We start from the raw sequence: 17,048 nt of genomic DNA on the forward strand, positions 1-17,048 counted from the left end.
TGTGCCGGGTAGCATTCAGTCCTGGAGATAAAAACCAAGATCAAAACAAAATCCCTGACTTCAGAAAACTTAAACTGTAGAGGAGACAGAGTAAATAAACATATCCTATAACTGTGATTTTAAATGCTAAAAAAATAATATAAAGAGAGATGAGGGGAATAGCAGCAAATGAGGGGGAAAGCTGGATGCATTTTCATCCTCAAAAAAGAAAACCATAAAAACAAAATAAAAAGCTTCAAGCACTGCCTAGAATCTAAATTGAACTTAAAAATTAATTTCCCTAGTAAAACTGTATTTGAGTTTGACTCAAAATTCTTTGAAGTGTAAGTAACAATGCATATATTTTTAGACTGAGCAACACATTTTTTATGAAAACATTTAAAGAGCTGCTTTTTATGCTATGTTTTTAGCAATAGCTTGAGGGGAAAAGGCAATTGAAATTTGTTCTGTTTCATTTGCTTTGAGTTATTCTCAAGTCTTGGAAATGGTAGCTCATCTTGGATCAGAGAACCACTAAAATAACTACTATACATGTGATGTTTCCAGTTCTGCTCCCTGGAAACAGTATGAGAACATATTGTTATTATATTGGTTATGGATTTGAAACTTTTTAGTACATCCATATACGTCTGTAAATTTGTTGTCCATTTAATATAAGTTGCTTAAGCTTTACATTTGAGATTTTAGACTTCTGAGCCCTTCTTGCCTCTAAAACCGACATCAAAATACACACCAAACTATTGCTTGGTCTCATCAATCATAATTAGTAACTCATCGTTTACATTGTTGAAGTTGTTTTATTAATCGCATAGGGCTGCTTGTCTGTGAACTACTTCCTTTCAATCCTGTTAAGTATGTTTTAAGTATTTAATGAATCCTTCTAATTTGAAGATTATGAAGCGTCAGGGACACAGGGCATGGTGGTGTTGGAAGGGATCACTGAATCGTAATTCCTGGAGCTCACATTTAGTTTGGGCTGACTGTGAGATCTGAGCAAGTTCTACTGCGTCTCCTGTAATCATGTGCAAACTCCATGGAGTCTTTCTCTTTGAAGTTTGATTCTCAGGAAGATGAGAAATTGCTCCAAGCAACAGAGAAGTTTCACGCTGAATGCGCCTTAAAGTTCCCAAATCGGCAGTGCCTTACCACAGTGATTGACATCAGTGGGAAGACGGTTTTTGTTACTCGTTATCTGAAGCCTTTAAACCCTCCTCAGGAGCTTCTTGATGCTTATCCCAACGACCCACAGGCCACCGCAGTAAGTATGTCATGACCAATCAAACCGGGGCTAAAAGTGGGTTAAAGTTTCAATATATTACCATCTTAACTATCATATTTCATAGTAGTTAAGAAAGTAACGGTAGCCCTGGCTGGTGTGGCTCCTTAGTTGGGCATCGTCCTGTGCACTGAAACGTCACAGGTTTGATTCCCAATCAGGGCACATGCCCAGGTTGTGGGCGTGCTCCTAGGTGTCAGTATGTGTGGGAGGCAGACCATCAATGCTTCTCTCTCCCATTGATGTTTTTCTCTCTCCCTCTCCCTTCCTCTCTAAAAAAAATCAATAAAAAAACATTTTTTAAAGAAAGTAACTAAATTAAGATCATTAGTGGTTAAAACATTTCTATGACCATGAGGCTTGTGTTCTTTAGAAAAGTTTGAAGGTTCCAGAGAGGATAATAACTTTTGGTTCTTTCTTTCAACACATATTAAGTGCTTACTGTATCCCTGACACGATACTGGTGCTGGGAAATGGATATTTGGGAGATGCTCTACACTTTCAGTGTCTTCCATAAATGTCTTCATCATGTATTCTTGGTACCTTCATAGCATCTGAACCCAGGCCCTGACTTCAGAACCCTGGCACTTCCCACTGTACCAAGACAGTGTTATACCTAACGTTACAAGCATCCCTGAATTCCAATTAAGCAAAAATGCTTTCCAGTATTTGAGTACATACAGCACATGTGCCATCAACACCAAGCACATCCAGAGTGGCCCGCTGAAAATGCACATGCCTTCCTCTGCTCACGGCTACTTAGCACAGCTCCCAGGGACAGAGCCGGTGTGGTCAGCAGGCTCTTCAGTGAGCCCTGGAACCCTGACTGTCTTTAGAGAGGGGATAGTATGGGGACTAATTTCTGCTAATAAGTTATTAATTAGTAATTTAGTAATATAGTCATTTAGGAACAGGATAATGAGATATCTATTTGCAGATATAAATAGACAAAAAAACCTTTGTATTCCACATTTCATTTACTTTTTTTATTAATCGACTTTTATTGAAAACTATAAAGGGACTTCTATTGTCTCTAGTATAGTAGAGTAGGAAGAAAACTTCTCCCAGCATAGAACATTTAAGAGTGATGAATTAAATATTGAAAACGTTTTTAAAATCATAGCTGAAATAGGAAGAGACAGGAAACAGCAAGAGAGCAAGATTCCACAAGGGTGAGGGCTTGAAATAGTGTTTGCCCTGAGGGCATCAAATAATTCCCGGTGCCTAGAGCTGGGTTTTCATGAGCCACAAGGCTGTTGGGGGGAGGGGGGGGGGGTGAGCAGGCCGAAGGCTGAAGGAGAGGCTCCACTACAATTAGAACCCTTGATAGGTGACACCAATGTGAACTAGGAGCTACCCTGCCCTGCAGGAGGAAGCCTGTCTGACTCAGCCTTGACTCTGGACAGAAGAGAAAACAAGGAACGTCTCCCCCTAGGAATTCCTAATCACAAAGCTGTATTTATTCACATTCAGTGCTGGAATTTACACAACCAGTAAGACCCAGAAAAACTCCAACTGAAAATTTAAAGGAAAGTACACCCTGTTGGTAGTACCCCTAGATCTGTCAGAAGCAACACAAATCCTTCTAGAAAAACACCCTTTAAGCTCAGCCTCAAAAAAATTCCACAGAAAAAGTTCCAAGCAACATGAACATATAAAAGAGCCTCAGTGGAGAAATAAGTCACCATGAGGAAGGGAAGAGTTAACAGAAACAGACTGTAGAATCGGGCCATAAGCACTGAAGAGATTGTAATGATCAGATTCAGAATATAAAATGGGTATGTTTAATAAGTTTCAGAAGTCTAGGGGATTGAATACATAACAAAAGAACTATAGACTATTGCCCTGGCAGGTGTGGCTCAATTGGTTGGGTGGCATCCTGTGCACTGAAAGGTTGCCAGTTCGATTCCCAGTCTGGACACATGCCCCTGTTGTGGGCTCGATCCCCAGTAGGGGACATGAAGGAGGCAGCCAATCAATGTTACATTCTCACATTGACGATTTGGGTTTTTTTTCCCTCTCTCTCTCCCTCTTTCTCTAAAAATCAACACAAATATTTTTGTAGCCCTAACCGATTGGCTCAGTGGATAGAGCGTTGGCCTGCAGACTGAAGGGTCCCAGGTTCGATTCCAGTCAAAGCCATGTACCTTGGTTGTGGGCACATCCCCAGTAGGGGGTATGCAGGAGGTAGCTGATTAGCTGATTGATGTTTCTTGCTCACTGACGTTTCTAACTCTCTATCCCTCTCCCTTCCTCTCTGTAAAAAAAAAAATCAATAAAATATATTAAAAAAATATTTTTGTAAAGAACAATAGACTATCAAAATTGGCAGTCAGATGTTAAAAGTACACTTGTAGAAATAAGACTGTATAGTAAACATTAGAAATTAAACAGGTTAAACACAACATTAAATGGAGTTAAATATAGAGTTAAGAAACATACAACTAAATACAGAGAGAATTAGTGAATTAGAGTACACATGCAAAGAAATTATTTGGTATATAGCACAGAGATTTTTTAAAATGGAAAATATAAAGGTTAGGAGACATAGATGGCAGAGGAAGGAGAACCAAATTATGTATAAAAGGAAAAAAGCAATATTCAAAGAAAAAGAGCTGAAAATTTTCAAGATTTGATGAAAGACAACAATCTAATTCAGGAAGCCCAATGAATCCTGAGTAAGATAAGTAAAAAGAGATGAAAATCTAGTCATATCAGAGGGAACTACACAGACAAGGAAGACCTTAAAAGCAGCTCAAGAGAAAAGATAATCTACAAAAGAAAGTGGTTAGACCAATAGACTTCTGAGAGGCAAAAATGAAAACCAGAACAGGAATAATATCTTCAAAACAACTGAAAAAATAGCCATCAAACTAATCTTATATAATAAAAGGCTAATATGCAAATTGACTGAATGGCAGAATGACCGATCGCTATGATGTGCACTGACCACCGGGGGGCAGACGCTCAACCCAGGAGCTGCCCCCTGGTGGTCAGTGCACCTCTCAGCCAGAAGCCCTGAGCCAGGCTCATGGCTGGCAAGCACAGTGGTGGTGGCAGGAGCCTCTCCCGCCTCCGCAGCAGCGCTAAGGATGTCCTGCAGGGAGCGGGCCTAAGCTGTCAGTTGGATATCCCCTGAGGGCACCCGGACTATGAGAGGGTGCAGGCCGGGCTGAGGGACCCCCTTCTCCCAGTGCACGAATTTCGTGCACCGTGCCTCTAGTAATTTATAGCCAGTGAAACTATCTTTCACACAAACATTGGGAGAATTTACAGCCAAAAAACCCTCACTTAGGGAATTCCTTAAAATATATACTTCAAAGAGAACAAAGGTTCTCAGAAATTCTAGATGAACCATATAATGCTAGGTAAGAAAAAAAGAAAGGAAAATTTTTAAAAAGACATTGTTTTCATAGCAATCGTAATAGCAATGTGGGTGAAATATCAGGATAGAACAAAAGTCCTGAAAATAATGCATATATGTCAAGACAGGATTGATAAAAATATTTTATTTTTTTAATTTATCCCCCCTTTACCCTCTTCTACCTCTCTTTCCCTCTAGCCATCATGTTACTGTTTGTTGTCTATTTTTTGTTTTTTGTTTTCTTAATGCTTTGAGCTTTTTCACACAGCCCCCCAATGCCCCTCCCCTCTCACAGCTGCTATCAGTCTGTTTCATGTATTCATGCCTCTGGTTCTATTTTGTTCGTCAGTGTATTTTGTTCATTAGATTCAACATATAAGTGAGAGCATATTGTGCTTGTCTTTCTCTGACTGGTTTATTTCACTTAGCATAATACTCTCCAGGACCATCCAAGCTATCACAAAAGTAACACCCTTATATATTCCAAGATGAGGACAAATATATTTATTAATTTTTGAATTCAAGTGAAACTTTCATGTTGATATTTCTATGTTAACCACTTAAAAGAATAAGAAAAGTGAATACTATAACTTCCAAAATAGCAGCAGGAAAAAAAAAATAATGAAATAGGGTAAAGAGAGTGGGGAGAGGAAATATATAGAAAAAGTGTAAGAAATAAAAAGCACAGAATAAGGTAGTAAAAAAAATAGTCTAAATATTTGCCAATAATCACAATCAAAGCTAAGGGATTAACTTTCCAGTTAAAAGACATAAACTGTTAAAATAGATTTCCAGTTTTTAGTGGGACTTGATATGCTGATTCTAATATTTCTACGGAGTGCAAAGTGTCAAAATAGCCAAGACAACCCTGCAGAGCAAGAACTCAGTGGGAAGATTTGCATCTTCATTTAAATGAATCTAATGACAAAATAAACTTATGTTCTTAAGAGGAAAAAGACAAGAAAGATTTGTGATCCCGCACATCTAGACTGCTGATGAGACCAGAGTGATTGAGGGGAAATGGTATTGACACATTTAGAACAAAGAGAAAATTAAGAGAGAATAAAAACTCCAGACTAGATCCACTCAAATATGACCCACTCACACCTGATACGTGACCAAGCTGGCACTGGAGAGGAATAAAGAAAAAATGGACTGTTACATCGATTGTACCAGGATCACTGATTTTTCATATGAAAAAATAAAAACAGATTCCTGCTTCACGTCATTCAGTTGCAGATAGATTGAGGACTCAAATATGAGAAGCATTTTCATCTTTATGATCTGAGATAGAAAGTTTTTCTTCAACAAAACAGAAAAGTACAAACTATAAAAAGAATGGTAAATTTGACCACATTAAAACTGAGAACTTGAGTTTATGAAAAGGCACCGTAAAAAACTGAAAGGACAAGTCACAGATCAGGAGGGGATATTTGCAACATGTATAACAGACAAAGGAATAGTAGCTAGAATATGTTAAAAACAAACAAACCTACAAATCAATTAAAAATATGCAGAAGTGGCCCTAGCTGGTTTGGCTCAGTGGATAGAGTGTCAGCCTGTGGACTGAAGGGTCCCGGGTTCAATTCCAGTCAAAGACACCTACCAGTTGGGGCTTGATCCCCAGCCCTGGTCAGGGTGCATATGGGAGGCAACCAATTGATGTGTGTCTCTCTCACATCAATATTTCTCTCTGTCTCTCTCCTTCTTTTCCTATCTCTCTAAAAATCAATGGACAAATATCCTGGGTGAGGATTAACAAAACAACAACAGAAATATGCAGAAGTGAAAACATGAGAGGCCATATGAAAAGATGCTCAACCTTCTTAGAAATTACATGAATCTGAGTTAAAACAAAGGTGCCCTGACCTTGGTTTCTAAATGCTATTGCCCTTTTAAAGGAGAAATGGCTGCTTTCAGGACTGAGCTAGAAAAATACAAGATGATCCCAGAAAGCCTCTTTTTAGCAGAGAGTAAGGAAGAATGTAAGGGGGGGTGGGGGGTAGGGGGGAGGGCGAGGGGGGGATGACAACGACATTTCAAAGAGACAGAGGGGCCAGTTTCTTCATCTGTAACAAATGGATAATAGCAAGGACCTTCTTCATAGGATGTTTGGAGAGGGGAAGCCCTCGGCGAGCATGAGCATTCGTTGCGTTTTGTGCACACAAGCGTTTGTGATATATGAAACTTTCTTGCAGACAATGAGGCACAGGATCCGGCCTTCTATTTGATAGAAATAATTGTTTAAAGCTAGTTTTGTTTAAACAGGAGCTGGTGGCTCGGTACGTGTCACTGATTCCCTTCCTGCCGGACGCTGTTTCGTTCGCGGGCATCTGTGACCTGTGGAGCACGTCTGATGTAAGTCCTTCTTCCTCACAGCTTACGGTTGGAGCTGACTCCTCCGACTATTGGCTAAATGCCTTGCATGACTTTCAATTGCCACATTCATTAGTCATTATCAAAATCTACTGTCGCCTGTTTCCAGGATGGGCTGAATTCTGAAGTAGTTTTTCTTTCTGGATTAATCTGCCCAAAGATCAAAAATTCACTATTTTTTTTATTTGAACAAAGAAATTTAAAAAAAAAACACACTTCAGATGCCTTAACTCTGATTTATCCTCCAAGTATTGCCTTATCAACATCCCAGTTTTATTCATTAAAAATAACAGCTACAGCCTCTGTTACATTTGGAATTGTATATTCCTTCACTTGTGGGCTTCTTAAGGCATGCCATGTCATTCTTCGTTCAGCATGCATTTCTGGGCCACCTACCAGGTATCAGACACTGTACTAAGCTCTGGCTACAAGCAAAAGAAGCGTGGCGTCTGCTCTCACAAGCTTACAGTCTGTGTGCCACTAACTTCCAACGGGATCTTCTGGAGGGTAAACAAACATGTACCGCTGGTATTCATTCTGTTTCTACATTTCGGGTTGTATTTGCATAAAAGTAAACTAGATTATGCAACGCCCTTTGAAGGATAGCACTAAGCCAAAGAAATTGAAGTGCACTTAAAATTTTTTGTTCCCCAATACATTTTGGCAACATAATGCTGACAACTGGAGAGATAAAAATTTCCACAACCTGGAGGCGTCTATACGAAGATATGCAGGAACTAGTCCATGTGCCCCAGAGCCGACTGCTTTCCCACCTCCTAGGTATTACCTCACCTCTCTCTGTCCCCACTTCCCCGCAAAGGTTTGCTCTGGGATTAAATGCAATGTGTTTAAAACTCTCTGGGGGCAGGTGGGGAGACACATATGAGTTAGTGGAGCACAGAGGATTTATAGGGAGCGAAAATGCTCTGTGCGGCATTATAGTGCGGATGCATGTCATTATACATTTGTCCAAACCCACAGACTGTACAACACCAAGCGTGAACCCTCAAGTAAACGATGGACTCTGGGTGATTATGATGTTTCAATGCAGGATCATCAGTTGTAACAAATGTACCTCTCCGCTGGGGGGATGTTGATGGGGAGACTGTGCATGTGGGGGGTCAGGGGTCATATGGGGAATTTCTGTATCTTCCTTCTGACTTCGCTGTGCACCTAGAACTGCTCTAAAAAACAGGCTTTAAAAAAGAGTGTTTGGGCCCTAGCTGGTTTGGCTCAGTGGATAGAGTGTCGGCCTGCGGATTGAGGGGTCCCAGGTTCGATTCCGGTCAAGGGAACATGCCCAGCTTGCGGGCTCAATCCCCAAGTGGGGGGTGTGCAGGAGGCAGCCAATGATGAGGAGTGATTCTCTCTCATCTTTGATGTTTCTATCTCTCTCTCCGTTCCTCTCTGAAGTCAATAAAAATGTATATATTTTTAAAAAGTGTTTGGTACACAGTGAGTTGTCACATATGAATTCAAAATGAAATGGAAAACCTTGAGATTTGTCTCCCTCGCCCCATAATGCTAATTGGTTCTAGAAATTCATGTCATTAATGTCTGAGAAAGCACCCTGCCCGCGAAAAGTGCTTTTTTCAAAAAAATGAATTTAAACATGATACCAAAATTTGAGAATAGATTTTAAAAAACAGGTCATATACTGCAAAGCACTCATTTTAACAATGGTGTTTTAAAACCCTGCACAGCCAATCCAGAATAAAGCAGTCAGTCAAGGCAACATGATTTTTTTTTCTTTTTGTCAGCAATTCCTGGATCTCCTGGCAGGAGATGAAGAAGAACATGCAGTATTACTATGCAACTATTTTCTCTCCCTGGGGAAAAAGGCCTGGCTCATGATGGGCAATGCCATTCCCGAGGTAAGACCGGTGGGCTGGCTCTGACAGAGGCGTGGCGTTGTCTAACAGGGTTGCTAAGTTCCAGATCATAAACAGGGCTGATTCTCATCACTGTCTTTTGAGTTGTAAGGAAAGTGGCCCAGAAATTCCCTAATAGGCAGAGGGGACCAGTGATAAGACACAAAATGGTTTTCAGCCGTACCGAGTACCAGGCCCTACACAAGACTTCAGATTTTTTTGGCAAATCTGCATCCTTTCCCACGCAAAGCCCCACCAAGCTCTGCCCTTTGAGTATGAGCCTCTCCTGCCCTTGTTACTAAGAATTCTGACTCCCCTGGTGACCCGGTGTTACCCACGCTGAGAGGAAAGGGGATCAGCGTGTGGCCAGGTTAGAGACCTCTCCTTCCACTCTTGCTGCTTCTACAGGCATCTGCTACTACCCACAGGCAAAGGGAGCAAGGCAGGGACCACAGGAGCAAAGAACGTGAGCAGCTATATTTTGATATTGTTGTTGTTTTTATTAGACTGGAGACTTCGTGATTATAATTTGTTTCCCCAGTCCACTGCAAATATCCCTACACTCAGAGCACACTGGGGTAATTCTGGGTACAAGTTTAGGAAATTCACAGGGATTAAAGCAGTTTATCCAAAACATGTTTCAAAAAGAAGCTCTGAGGTCTTGGGAGTCCTTTAGGAATTCGATAGCACAGGTTGCTGCTGGGCAGGTAGCATCGTGTCTGAATCCTAACCATTCCCCGTCAGTATCTTCCAGATAAGATAGCCTGGCCCTGGGCTGGGAAGTCGCAGGGCCTGGCTTCGAGGCTCTGCACTCCTCCTGGCTGTGTGGCTCTCAGCAAGTCACTTCACAACTCTGAGCTGTATAAGGAAACTGTGAGCATGAAAGGAAACCATACATGAGCTAAAAATGAATAGATGCTCATTGTAAAAAAAAATTCAGTAATAGAGATGTGTTCCAGGCTCCAACCCCCAACCCCACACCTTCTTCAGTGTAGTCACTGTTAAAGGTTTCATACTTATCTTGTCAAATTACCTTTTTGTATTTATATAATTATAAATGTGTATCTAATGTTACTTAATGTATTAGAAAGAGAAGTAGTATTCAGAATGATCAGCCTTCTAAATACTTGAAAGGCAATCTTACTGACTAAAAGGAAAATGCCGTGAGTGCTTATTTCCATGAATACTGGTTATTCAGCCAATCTAAAGCTATACTGGTTGAGCAACACAACTAATACTCTATTTGTTCACAACATTGCACTAGTAACAGGTGCAAGAATTCTGCAAAAATATGCATCCATATTATTTCTTAAATCCAGTGAAACCTAGAACTTCAAACTAATTTTTACCATTAGCCATGGATTTTAGATATAATAAATTATTTGTAGGAAGTACTCTCAACCTTAATTGCATAATTAGTGCACTCTTTTAACGGCTGTTTTCCTTTAGGGCCCAACTGCCTATGTGCTAACTCGGGAGCAAAGCCACTACTTAATATGGAACCCCTGCAGTGGACATTTTTATGGACAATTTGATACATTCTGTCCCCTAAAAAGTGTGGGCTGTTTAATAGGTCCTGATAATGTAAGTATTAACATCTCTTCTTAAACACATTTGGCTGACTGTTGCTTTATTTTTTTAATTGACCTACTTACTTAAATATTATGTATCTAAATTTATATAAACATACACATTTACCTTTATTTAATCCTCATCTGAGGATGTTTATTGATTTTAGAGAGAGAGGGAGTGGGGGGGAGAGAGAGAGAGAGAGAGAGAGAGAGAGAGAGAGAGAGAGAGAGACATTGATCAGTTGCCTCCCATATGCACTCCAATTGGGAATCGAGCCCATAACCTTTCAGTGTACAGGATGTTGCTACAACTAATTGAACCACCCAGCCAGGACTACATATATACCATTTAAAGAAATGTAGTGTCAAGCACAGTTACATAACTGTCTTAAATACAAGTTTTGGTTGAATCAGTCACCTGACCTGCAGAGAAGCAGGATGTTAAAGGAGTAATATAGGGTTCGGTTCAGAAGAGCCGAGCTTGTGTCCCAGCCCTTTTCTGTGTACTCTTCCAAAACAGAACTCACAATGCCTAACTCTTAGTGCTTTGCTTTATCATCTGAGAAAATTGAGTTTCTTTCTTTTTCTAAGAGAGGTTTCCAGGTACTATCAGGTGATTCTGGCTGCGCCCAGTTTGAGAGCCATTTAATTTTGGAGGGTACTGTATAAAGCGGGGATCTGCCTCTCTGTACATACATGCACACATACATTGTGTGCATGTGTGTGCATGTATTAATGGTGATCTTGTCTTTTTTAGATTTGGTTTAATATTCAGCGGTATGATTCCCCACTAAGGGTAAATTTTGATGTCACCAAGCCCAAGCTATGGAAATCTTTCTTTTCAAGAAGTCTTCCATACCCTGGCCTTTCCAGTGTTCAGGTATAATTCTTTTAATAACAATCAAATGTAGACAAAGAAAGTGAAAAATTTGAAGTCACTATACTAGGTAGCCAGATACTTTTTTACCCTTAATTTGACTCCTAGATATTTTTTTCTAAAATAATATTTCTTTTACAAACTTAGTTGAGCCCAACTCAAAATAAGATATATACCATCATGTCATGAACCAGTATACACTTATGTGAAAGAAAACATTTTGATGTAAGGAGTCTTGTGACATAAGAGAGTATCACAAAAGTTATTCTATGTAATTTTTAATATTCTGTTGTCAATGCACTAAATTAATTTCATAGCATGATCCACTCACAAAGTTAATAAAGAAGGGTCCTGGTAATAGACTGCAAGTAGTAAGCATGAGAATTGTTTACCACCACTTTTGTTTGAGAGCTAGGTATGTATGTGTATACTGGGTATATAACAGCAAATGTATTTTTTACTGTGATCAAACCTTTAAAAAAAAGATTTAATAAACCCTGCCTTGAGAAATTCTCCCATGTGTACCAAGTGACATACACAAGACTTTTCATAGAAGCAATGTTTGCAATAGCCTAAGAATTGGAACAGCATAAAGATAAATTATGGTACACAATGGAATAGTTTATCATTGTTACACAAATGAATCAATATTAATTTTAGTAAGCATTCTAAAAATGTGTGTTTGCTATTATTACTAAATATTATGTTGAGAGAGAAGAAGCAAGTTGCATACTCACAGCATAAAATTATCACATAGTTTAAAAGCCATGCAAAACAATACAATATCTAATTTAGGGATCTGTATGTCTGTAGTAAAATCATGCACACATTTTATTAACTTGCCTATCTCTACTATATAAATATCGTGGGGACAGAAATGTTTATTCACAGCTATATGCCCATCACCTACAAAAGTGCCTAACACACAGTAGGTACTTTAAGTATGTGGAATGAAAGTGTTAGAAAACAAATTTCAAGTCATGGTTAGTTCTGTGATGAGAGAGAAAAGAAACTGAGGATGAACGATCATTTATTGGTGATGCTTTACTTAAGATGGGCCATGCATACATTGGCATTGGTTATGCTCTATCTGATTGATTGTCTAAGATTTTATAATTTTTTTAAAAAAAGGAGTTAGAAAAGGATATGGAGTATTCAAATTAGGTGTACAAGATTTCTAGAATTTCTGAACTTTATCTTTTACAGCCGGAAGAGCTTGTTTACCAACGCACAGACAAGGCGGCCGCAGCCGAGCTACAGGACAGGTCACGTGGTGCCGTACATTCACATGCACTCTGTCCCTGGGCGTGTAATCCCAAACTAGATGATCCTCAGCCTGGGGCCATGTGAAATAATTTGGGCAATTACATTGTAATCCCTGTTTATAGACCCCAAGTACAGATGTGATCTCTAAATCCCCTGGCTCAAAGGAGGCTTTAGCATCAGCATGGTGTGGGACAAACAGAAGTGAACTCCGGGACGCTAGGCAGGCCTCCAAAATTCAGCCTCAGATTAGAGTTCAACATCATGTCGTTATGGGTCTTGTTCAGACAGATCATAATCCCCAGTTTACATGCCTCTTTTGTCCAATTAGTGGCTTACTGAACTTCAACCAGTTTATAAACCTAAATCATGGCCTGTAAGAACCTATTTGAGTCCCTATAATCCTTATAATCATGCAAAATAGAACATACTCTCTCAGTTTCACAAATGTGGAAACTGAGGCTCAGAGAGGTCCACATGCTGTTAAGTGTTCAGGGGGCTAGAGATCTGCCAGATGTTCTGACTTCAAAGCCTGTGTGCCCTTTCTATGTATCAAGCTCTGAGCAGCAGCATGTCAAATCACACAAGACTAAACGTGGCCTGGTTTCAGGTATTACTACTAGAAAACACCAATTCACTCTCAAGTTCAAATTTAGATAAAGTCTTGTTTGGGATCCCCACATAGAACAGCTAAGTGCCAAGAAGTTCCTTATCTCTTCTAATAGCTTCAGGGTACTGCAGATTAGCCTCCCACCATCTGTTTCTGCAGGATTGATGAGAAGTACAAGGCAGTTCTTGCTCAGACCATCTTGAAACCCAACCTAGAGGTCGTGTTTTGTGCCAAAATAGAAAGGGATCCCAGAGTTCTGAGCAGCAGGAAGCCAGCAGGGTCCTCACACCTGTGTCTGGTTAGGGGAGCACAAGGGACTTTAGAACTGGCGAGGCCTCAACTCAAATCCCAGCTCCCCTGCCATCATCCTCCTTTATCCTATCTCATTGATCCCTCATAGGTAAGATTGTGACAGTATTGCCCTCCCTCATAGGGTTATTGTTAGGAGTACATAAAAATGTATAAAATGCACTAGCACAGTATCTAGTGAATAAGGGATTTACAAGTGGTAGCTATTTTCTTTCATTCTGTGTTTAAGCTTCACATCCTTTGAACCCAATATCCATCACATCTATACTAATAAAAGGGTAATATACTAATTAGACCAGACATCCATCTGGACATCCTTCCGGACAAAGCCATGGTAGCAGGGGCCGAGGCAGAGGTGGTTAGGGGTGATCAGGGCAGCAGGGAGGGCAGTTAGGGGCAGCCAGGCTGGCAGGCAGAGGCGGTTAGGTGCGGTCAGGCAGTCAGGCAGAGAGGTTAGGGGCGATCAGGCAGGCAGGCAGAGTGGTTAGGGGTTATCAGGCAGGCAGGTGAGCAGTTAGGGGCCAGTGATCCCAGATTGCAAGAGGGATGTCCAACTGCCAGTCATCCGGACATCCCCCGAGGGGTCCCGGATTGGAGAGGGTGCAGGTCGGGCTGAAGGGACCCCACCCCATGCACGAATTTCATGCACCGGGCCTCTAGTTAACTATAAAAAGGGTATGAAACTTAAGTTGCAATGATGATGGGTATTTTAAAGGCAGTTTTAAGGCAGTTTAGAAAAATAAACCTCATGACTTGAAGGCACTGGGAAGCAATCAATATGGGGCATACACAGCCTACTTGAAGCTCTCAGCATAAACCCCACCCCTTATGCCTAGGTCTAAGTTGTTTGTACATACGTTACCAATGAACGAAGTGATAGAACACTGCATGAAAAATCTTTCGCTGACTGTACTGAATTTAGCTGTCCCCCTTAGTCAGTGCTCCCTTTTTTGTGTTCCGGTTCAAGCATCTGTTATGGCCCTTAGAATATCATCCCAAAGTCTACTCCCCATCCCAACCATATACGACCCGTAAGGGCAAGGATCACTGGTTTTAATTTCTGAATCCTCAGGGATTAGCCCCTATTAGGCACCAACTACTCCTAGTGAACAACTCCACCTACAAAAATGTGATTATGTAATCACCTGAATCCCCACTGCGTGCAAACTGGATTTTTGTCTAAAACGGAAAAGTCAAATCAGCAAAAAAAAAAAAAAAAAAAAAAAAAAAATGAAGTTTATGTTTTATAAACAGGATTGAAAAAATACTAAAAGAAAAAGTCATGGACTGGAGGCCACGGCATCTGACACGGTGGAACAGGTACTGCACCTCCACGCTGCGCCACTTCCTGCCTCTGTTGGAAAGCAGCCGAGGGGAGGAAGCAGAAGAGGACCACAGAGCGGAGCTGCTGAGACAGCTGGGGGACTACAGGGTAAGCACACAGTTCTCAACTGAGCCTGTGGATTCCCCGGTTTCAAATGGGAAATTGCTCCTTAACAGGTTTTTGTCATCAAAATTCCTACAATGGCCCATCAGATGAGTGGACAAACAGCTGTGGGACATTTTTTTTTTTTTTTTTAATTTCAGGGAGAAAGGGAGAGGGAGAGAGAGATACAAACATTAATGATGAGAATCATTGATGGCTGCCTCCAGCATGCCCCCTACTGGGACCACAACTGCAACCAGGGCATGTGCTCTGGCCTGGAATCAAACAGTGACCTCCTGGTTCATAGGTAGAGATAAATGGGCATGGGGCCAGGTGGGTGCTTGGGGAAGTGGAGGGACCACTGTGGGGTGCATTTTCTGACCACTTTACTGTGCATCTGGAGCTGGTACAGAATGGTATTAAATGTAGACTAGAATTGAAAAGTAAAAAAAAAAAAAATCCTACATTGCTCTACAAAGTATATGAAGTAGCACAGACTAAAAAATATCATTAACAGTTCAAATCTCAGTAACCTATCATTAAGTAGCAGAATACTTTTCAAATAAAAAATACCATTTTATAAGATGATCCTATAAAAAATAACATAAAATACATTGCCAGCAAAATAAAATGAAATCATCTGGCTAGTTCATGTTAGACTCAACTATGCATTAAAGGTGAAACCAACCACTCTCAATCAGGTTTCTTAAAACGGTATGATTTTATCCTAATTGTTTTTCATTGCTAATGAAAGTCCTCATTAATAGACAATTTATCTTCTCTACTGCCAGTTGGTAGTGCTGAGTGTTCACAGCTGAGTAAGAAAAACTAGCAAGCAGTCTCAAATGGAGGCAGTATGCCTTGCTGGACACACAGGGTGAAGCTGGACGTTTAATTCTAGTCACTGACTTTAACATATCCTTTAACTTTTAAGGCCAGGTTTTCAGTCAGATGTTCTCAAGTAACAGAAAACTTACTTCAAGCATCATTTGGCAATAAAAATAAGTTATTGGCTTATTTAAGTAGAAGAGTCCTCCTCCCTGTGATGGCATCATCCTCAAGCTGGCTTTTCTCATGGGAGCACTTGGTTGGAAAGTTCCAGGCAGGGCTCACACCTATTGACAACATGCACATATACTGACAAAGCAGGAGAGTGCGTTTGAGGGCCAGTATTCCTGGCAAGTTTCCTAAAACTCACGTGGAGAGTCACTGATTGACCACTCAGAGAATCACTGTGGCCAGGGGGATGGAATGCAGTGATTAGCTTAACCTGGGCCCCTGGAATTGCATGGGTTACTGGGCAAACCAGGGGATATCAGGAAGAGGGAAGGGAACAGCAGAGGGTGACCAATAGGTGTGTTATATACCAAGTCAACATGCTAGCAACTCACAACAAAAAATACATTTAGCCCCACTCCGTTTTCTCTGGTGCTAATATATAGCTGAACAGAAAGACAGAAATAAATGACTTTGTGATCCAGAGGAAGACTTCTTATTAAGAATATTAAGAATTGCATATTAAGAGGGAAAAAAAATAAAATCTTTAAACTTCACTAATGTGTACAAACCTTGTTTTTTCCCTTCAGTTCTCCGGATTTCCTCTTCACATGCCCTATTCTGAACTGAAGCCTTTAATTGAAGCTGTGTATAGCACTGGAGTGCATAATATTGATGTTCCTAATGTTGAATTTGCTTTAGCTGTATATATCCACCCATATCCCAGAAATGTTTTGTCTGTTTGGATCTATGTTGCCTCCCTTATACGTAACAGGTAATTTTTTAATTGTATACTTTTTATATCATGTAAAACTGTAATTAGGATATGAGAATATTTTTAACTGATATTGTTCAATCACATCAGAAGAAAATATAATTTGCAAATGAAATAAAAAATTTAAACTGTACCCCCCAAAAAGTGTTATTCATTAGTCAGCCTTGTCTCTGACACTTTGACTCTAAATTCAGTAACTATCACTGTAGGGAGTGGCTATAGAGTTAAGCCTCGGATTGACCTGTGGCAGAGCCACAAACAAGTCCCAGCTTAGAGGGAAGAGCTCTCCTAGCATAAACTTGACCTTATAGCGCTCCCTAGATCCTTCCTAGGT

The 17,048-nt window shown here is 40.4% G+C and overlaps 1 protein-coding gene across 12 annotated transcripts in view; it reads left to right on the top strand.

The window, feature by feature from the left end:
- The window catches only part of CC2D2A (coiled-coil and C2 domain containing 2A), a 69,316-nt gene extending 52,469 nt beyond the window's left edge, over positions 1 to 16,847 (top strand). For 7 of the 12 annotated variants that reach the window (XM_036329134.1, XM_036329133.1, XM_036329137.1 and 4 more), the window contains 8 exons: positions 1,055 to 1,258; positions 6,909 to 6,998; positions 8,777 to 8,890; positions 10,337 to 10,471; positions 11,216 to 11,338; positions 12,542 to 12,600; positions 14,772 to 14,949; positions 16,530 to 16,847. In XM_036329134.1, the coding sequence (XP_036185027.1) occupies positions 1,055 to 1,258; positions 6,909 to 6,998; positions 8,777 to 8,890; positions 10,337 to 10,471; positions 11,216 to 11,338; positions 12,542 to 12,600; positions 14,772 to 14,949; positions 16,530 to 16,718 (1,092 nt within the window). In that variant the 3' untranslated portion in view covers positions 16,719 to 16,847. The other 5 variants (XM_036329139.1, XM_036329152.1, XM_036329159.1 and 2 more) reach the window with 5 other exon arrangements.
- The last annotated feature ends 201 nt before the right edge of the window (positions 16,848 to 17,048 follow it).

Source organism: Myotis myotis, unplaced genomic scaffold, assembly GCF_014108235.1.
Source record: "Myotis myotis isolate mMyoMyo1 unplaced genomic scaffold, mMyoMyo1.p scaffold_m19_p_1, whole genome shotgun sequence".
Classification (NCBI taxonomy): Eukaryota; Metazoa; Chordata; class Mammalia; order Chiroptera; family Vespertilionidae; genus Myotis; species Myotis myotis.